The sequence below is a fragment of the Seriola dumerili genome, unplaced genomic scaffold (genome assembly GCF_002260705.1).
Source record: "Seriola dumerili isolate Sdu_G_001 unplaced genomic scaffold, Sdu_1.0 BDQW01000003.1, whole genome shotgun sequence".
In the NCBI taxonomy this organism is placed as follows: Eukaryota; Metazoa; Chordata; class Actinopteri; order Carangiformes; family Carangidae; genus Seriola; species Seriola dumerili.
This window is the reverse complement of record NW_019174258.1, coordinates 14553493-14559961: the sequence shown is the minus strand read 5'-3', so window position 1 is coordinate 14559961 and position 6469 is coordinate 14553493. Positions and strand designations below refer to the sequence as shown.

Below are 6469 nucleotides of genomic sequence, written 5' to 3'. Positions count from 1 at the left end.
AGAAACTTTATGTGTGTATGTGCGTGTCTTTATACTTCCATATCCCATGTGGAAAAAGGAAGATGGTGAGTATGAAACTCAGCTGCTCTCTGGTTGTTCATCAGATAACATCGTGTACAAGTATGTATGTATGTTTTGATTTATATCCCTGTATTTAAAATTTGTTTGCAAGACATATGTACAAATTAAATAGCAAGGTTTTCAAAATCATGCAAGCATGTTGTAGCAAGGAGTTGTTTTTTTTCAATTTACCCTTTAAATGACAGCTTTGTGCTTTATGGGAGACCACCAGCATCCACTTCCCCCTCATAAAAATAAAATAACTTCTTGCAATTTGATTGTTTACTATTTCTGAGGTCTTATGTTGCAGACTCAGCCTCATATATATGCAGTATATGCCTTAGTTTAAACCACTAGAACAACAGAAGAGGCTATTCAAGTGCCCAACAATGATGGTGTCTGTTTGCATGTCTGAATGTCTGTGTGTATGAGAGTGTGTGTGCGTGCGTGTGTGTTTGCCTCCCACACGGCCCCACTGCTGCCACTCACTGTAAACTAGTCTGCAGCTCGTCACAGACAGACGTTGACACACTCCCAGTCTAATGTGCTCATTAGGGACTGCACAGCACACACATAATTGATAGCCATGACACACACGATGCACACACACACATTATTGCAAAAAACAGTTTCCTTTTTTTTAATGCTGCAGTAGAAAACAAGGTTATATGAAGTCATATAATGGGGGTTCATTGTCAAGAACAACAACAACAGAAAACGAAAGAACGAAATGAAAAAGACTAACGGCACAGAATGCATAACAGTATCTGTGCTGTTTACATGCCAATATTTTACACATAAGTTTTTTTTTTTTTCTTTTTTTTTTTATTTCTCTACACTGGCAGCTGTCAGTTACTTCAGCAAATTAACTGCCAAAAATGTAGCAGAACTTGTCACTCAAGGGGTTAGTGTAACCATGGTTACCTTTCATATCCCAAAAAGATAAAGCTGCAGTGTGGAATCATGGCAGAGCAATTAGACAGAACAAAAAAAATAAAAATAAAATAAAAAATAACAATAATAATAAAAAAAGAAGAAAAAAAACACCAATCGAAAAGGCATTCAACGATATGAAACAACCAAGAGTGCTTATAAATAACAGTTTACATGTGAAATATCTTCATAAAGTAACATCTTTTTTTGTACAACCTTTAATATCTTTTTAGTGTTCATACAGCGGCACATGTAGAGTAGTGTCTGGTAAAAAGAGTCTTTAACCCTTTGAGCACGAGTCGGGAATAAAAAGATTCACCTGTTGTCATCCCTTTGTTACCTCCCTTTTTTTTCGTATCCTTTGATTAAATAACACATTTATAAAACTATTGTGCAAAACAATTTTATTTACGTCTTCATATACTGTGCACCAGCAGATAGTCATAATCCTTTTAAATTAAAAATATAGAAATGATGCATAATTTAGACAGGAATTACTTAATATGTTTTTTATATACATATTTTACACAGACCTGAATTAATATAGGTCCCTGATCGACCAAAGTAAAAGACTTAAGATTTCCTTTTTTTTTCTTTTTTACTACATACTTTTTTTCCCTACAATGTCCTGTGAGCATCTTCCAGACAAGTATTAAGCCCAAGATGAAGACTAGCATTAGACTCAGCACACTCTATGTCTGGGAAACAGTTCATCGCAGACACAATGCACACATTGTCCATCGAATTCTCAACAATAGCTTCAGTAATTCCCAATCTCAAATCTTTCAGTCTATAGTGTTTGGATCTTAGGTGTAGAAGTGCTTTGACGTACTCAGAGGGTTAAATTTTAAATGCTGACTCCAGCACAAAAACGTTATTAAGAAAAAAAGAAAAAACAAAGACAGAGCGAGCAGGAGAGAGTGACAACATGAAGAGAAAAAATCATGGAAAGTGCAACAGATTTAGTTATAAAATGTTTAACTAAACTGTTTCATTTTATGCATGCAGCTTATCACACCCCAGTGATGCCAAAATATAAAGGAACTTAATTTCCATGTACACAAAATACATACCACTTCATTTTAGAATCTCTTTTTTTTTTTAAACCTTCATTTACTGTGTCTTCCCATGACAACAGCCCCCATCTGCACATTATGAAAAAAATCACTAGTCCTATCAAAGGAGATCACATCACACACTCAGATCATAAAATCGAGTGAGTTGGACCAGAGTGAGTCTACCCCACACTGAAACAAAGAAAAAAAAACTGCTACAATGCAAAATTTAAAACCATGTGCCAAAACTCAAAGCAGTAGTTGTATGGCATCTTTGTGCAGTTCCATCACGTTAATAATCCTTTCTTTTCTTTGAAAGAAATGTCTGTGAAAGGATGAAGAGAGACAGAGCAAGAAAGAGTGAGCCATTATGAAAGAGTGCAGCATTGTCCCCAGCCAGTGCTACTGTTTCTCCAGCTCACACACATACATGAGGTGGTCCTCGGGGGACTTCCCATGAGTCTTGCTCAGGTGAAGCTTGACCGCGTGCTTGCTCGCAAAAGTCCGGTTGCAGAGCTTGCACTGGTACATGGCCCCACTGTCGTCATCATCCGGGGAGGGTGACGGGGATTCAGTCGAGGGCAGCGAGGTGGTTAAGGACGAGGACAGGGACATGGGTAAGGAAGAGGATATGGATGTGGGTAAAGAGGAGGGTAAAGGGTGGCTGGATGAGTGAAGGTTAGAGAGCAGTTTTTCAGATAGTCCTTTGGTGTGGCGTTGTTGATGGTGTTGCTGTGATATCTGGCTGAGCAGCTGCTCCCCAGAAAGCTTGGCCAAGTCTCGCAGACGGAAGCCCAAATGGGATTCCAAGTGGCTGACGTAGGTGGATGGTGAGCGGATCTGAGAGGCGCAATCACTGCAGAAGAACACTGGGTGACCCGAATCCAAGTTTTTCAAGAACTTGGTGCCACCGGTTCTCCTCAGCTGGTATTTGACATTAGCCAACCAATGGGATATTGTAGTCATTGAGAGGCCAGTGAAACGGGAGATGTGCATTCTCTCTTGTGGGCTCAGGTCTGACATTATGTACTTGCCATCATTTGTTTGTCTCAGACTGGAAGCAAACTGGGCTTGTAGGATGAGGAGGTGTTGAGGGTTCCAGTTGGACTGGCGGCCTTTACGTTTCTGGGCTGGTGAAACATCTTCTGTTTCCTCCTGTGTGACACCTTCGATGTCGGAGCGTTCGGATTGGCTGGTAGGTGTGGAGGACTTGGAGACTGCCTGACTTTCCGTCAGGTTCCTCAGCATGTCAGAGATGTCTGACAGGGCATTTTCTCTCAAAGGGGAGCTGGACATGAAGGAAGCTACTGCAGCTGAGGCTTTGGTCATAGTGACAGTGGAATGGGGAGGAATCGAGGACGGGGTCGAAGCAGTGGAAGAGAGAGCGGTTGAACCCAGAGAACCACTACTGCTGTTTTTGTCAGCATTTTTGCCTTTGGTGAGATCTATGGGTTGGTCGTTATTTAGATGTTGCTGGTAAAAGTAGCGGTCTAAGTGGTCATTACTGGGCTTTTTGGTCTGTGCTGGTGGGGTGGAAGCAGCCACAGCTGCTTTCTCTGCCAGACTGTTGCTCATCTTGAACAGCATGCTCATGGGGTCAAGGGAGGGCAGGGCAGGCTTAGCGGCCTTCCCCAGGTGGACGTTCATTACTGACTGCAGTGCGCTGAGAGGGTTGACGAATGGTTGTTCTGGAGGTGGATGGTCTGTAATGATAGCTGTACTTCCAGTCATAGAGGCAGGCAGGGGCGATGTCACAGAGGCTGACTCCACTCCATTTTCCACAGACTCTTTTATGGAAATATCTCCATTTGAATCTCCATGATTGGCTCCATTTCCATCGCCTACTACCTTTTCCACTCCATTTGTATTCTCGGGAGTTTTACAACCACCTGCTCTGTTTTCTTTGGGGGACTCTCCTCGGGCTGAGTCCGCTGCCTCGCTGTTGCAGGGTGAGGGCGTGGTACGTCTCAGAGGAGATCCCCTCACACCACCGCTGGGCTCTCTCATTTTCTCCTCTACCTTAGCCACTTTCTCAGTCACTTTCTTGACCAGTTCCTCCATAGCATGGAAGTTGTTTTTGGGCAACGGAGAGGTCTGGCGGCTGGGAGGGGAGATCAGAGGCTGGCTCTTGCCAGTGGGAGAGAGGATCTCCCCTCCAGGGAACATATATTTCAGGGGAGAGCTCTTCCCGGAATTGCCCAGAGAGAGCTTCATTATGTTTGGAAGCTGATAGGCAGCATGAATACTGGGATATCCACCCCAGCTAGGAGCGCCATTCTGTGCTTTATTGATGGCTGAGGTCACTGTGTTCTCCAAGGACTTGAGGATATCAAGACCCCCTTTTGGACTTTCATCCAGATCCTCTTCAGTCAAATAAGTGTATTTTGACGAGATATCAAACTTCTCCTCAGCCTCCTCCTCCACTCCTGCCTTCTTCTCCTTGTTGAGATTGTTACCGTTGTTGATGATGGGCTCTTTAGTGCATTCCTCTTCCTTCTCCTCCTTTTTTATCTCCACAGCCATGGCAGAGGGGGAGATGCTGGTTGGAGGAGGCACTGGGGCGGGTGGAGGGGAGAAGGTTGTGGCAGCCAGGGGAACAGACTGGACCTTTTCTTCAACTGTTGAATTGGACGTGGGGGCTGAGGTGGACGACTCTATAATGGGTTTGCCTTTCTTAATAGCAGAGTTGGTGACTTTAATAAAGTGTCCGGTCACCATCATGTGAGCGGTTAGCTCTTGCAGTGTGTCGTGAGAGCTGCCACACTCCATGCATTTGAGGATCTGTGACTTCCTGGACTCAAACTGCCAGGCATAGCTGGCACCGTTCTGGTGTCCGTAGCGGTTGTTAGGAGTGATGTAAGGGTTGGTGACCCTCTGGAGTATATCATTAGAGTCGCTGAGGGAGGTGGGCTTGGGCGTGGTCCCTCCATTAGAGTCAGGTGAGCTGGGGATGTCTAGGTCAATGGGGGCTCTCTTTCGAGCCGTGGAGATAATCTTAGCTGCCACTGGTGTAACAGGCTCTTTCAGAGGCACTTTCTGGTAGTGTTTTGTCTTGATCATGTGGACACTCAGGTCCTGAAGGGATTCAAATGAGTGCCCACAGTACATGCACTTCAGAACCTTTTGTGCATCCTCCTTCCCCTCCATCTCTAGCAAGGAACGCTTCCTGGGTTTTGACCACCGTTTAGCACCCTCACCATCTGTCTCGTGGTTATCATCGCGGTAGTGGCCTGTCTCATTCATATGCACCGTGAGCTCCACTAGTGTGTCATAGGCTGCACTGCAGTCCTTACAGCGGAATTTGCTGGCACCAGTAAATATGGAGCCATAGAGCTTGGAGCTCTGCCGGTACAGCTGGACGGTACTGAAGAGGTTGGGTTCTGTAGACGCTGTGGATACGGCCACTGTGGGGTGTTGAACCATGCCCAGTCTGTTGTGGTGGTTCTGTGAGGCCTGCTGGAGGGTTTTTGCCATAGCTGTCTGGTGCCAGTCATAGCCTCCACTTCCACAGCTACTGCTACTGCTGCTACTACTGCTGCTGCTGTGACTGCGAGGAGGTTTCTCTGCAGGGGGCTGGCTCAGGTTCAGATTCAGTGTAGACCAATATGAGTTGGTCAGGAAGGAGGTGTAAATGGCCTTCATCTTTTCTAGGCTGTCAGCCACAGACCCTGTTGTGGCTAATATGGCCTCATCTCCACTTACTGTGGCAGTGGCACTGGCAGCGGCCATCATGGCAGAGGTGGAAGACAGAGACAGGGCGTTTGAGGCTTCTTTAGAGAGGAGGACGTCGTCCTCATTTTTAAGCGGGGAGCTCTCAAAATCAGACATTCTGTCACTGGATTCGCTCACGTGAGACTCGCTGTCCAGCTCCTGACCAGAGAAGTCAGCAGCGTTAGGGGAGTCATGGAAGCCAGTAGATCCTGGCCTGTCTTTGAGAAGGAAGTCCTTGTCCTGACATAGGAACTTGGCGGCAGGCTCCTCCCCTTCCTGAGCTGAGTCATCTCCATCCAGGTCCTCATCCAACAGCGCTGCTTCCTTCTCATCTTCAGGGACATATGCTGCTCAGACAGAGAGAGAGAGATTTGTTAGAACCACACTGACAGCATATCTAAAGAAGATTCTCAATTTTGTATTCCCTTTTCATCACCAAGTGGGGAACTGATAGAAATGCAAGATTCTGGCATTCACAGTTTCTCCAGAGGAAACAGAGCAATCATCCAGTGACATTCACAGGCAAAGTATTTCCTATCATAAACACTTGGAGTAATTCTGTTTCTAACTTCCCCCTTTTTACATTGACATTGTTTTCAAATTGGAATCAAGTCGCCACCCCCTCCCATTCTTTCTCTCCACCCCCAGGTCTTTGTTCTGTATTGCAGAAAATCAGAGACAGCAAGACAGAGAGAGAGAGATGGAGGATG

At 45.3% G+C, this 6469-nt stretch overlaps 1 protein-coding gene across 1 annotated transcript; it reads right to left on the bottom strand.

The window, feature by feature from the left end:
• Nucleotides 1–682: 682 nt before the first annotated feature.
• tshz3 (teashirt zinc finger homeobox 3) lies at nucleotides 683–5943 on the bottom strand. Its single transcript, XM_022743982.1, has 5 exons — nucleotides 5797–5943; nucleotides 4037–5700; nucleotides 3455–3979; nucleotides 2716–3355; nucleotides 683–2598 (listed from the first exon to the last, which is right to left on the bottom strand). Exons 1-5 carry the CDS (start codon nucleotides 5874–5876, stop codon nucleotides 2451–2453), a joined length of 3057 nt encoding a protein of 1018 aa, XP_022599703.1. The 5' UTR covers nucleotides 5877–5943; the 3' UTR covers nucleotides 683–2450.
• Nucleotides 5944–6469: the final 526 nt, after the last annotated feature.

What these genes read in the sequence shown, in the direction of transcription:
- tshz3 (XM_022743982.1), bottom strand. Translation starts at nt 5,876, where the DNA reads ATGTCTGATTTTGAGAGCTCCCCGCTTAAAAATGAGGACGACGTCCTC. An exon ending in GCCTCAAACGCCCTGTCTCT is followed by an intron (nt 5,701 to 5,796) that starts GTCTTCCACCTC and finishes TGTGGCTGACAG; the next exon opens with CCTAGAAAAGATGAAGGCCA. An exon ending in AATGAGAGAGCCCAGCGGTG is followed by an intron (nt 3,980 to 4,036) that starts GTGTGAGGGGAT and finishes ACAGCGAGGCAG; the next exon opens with CGGACTCAGCCCGAGGAGAG.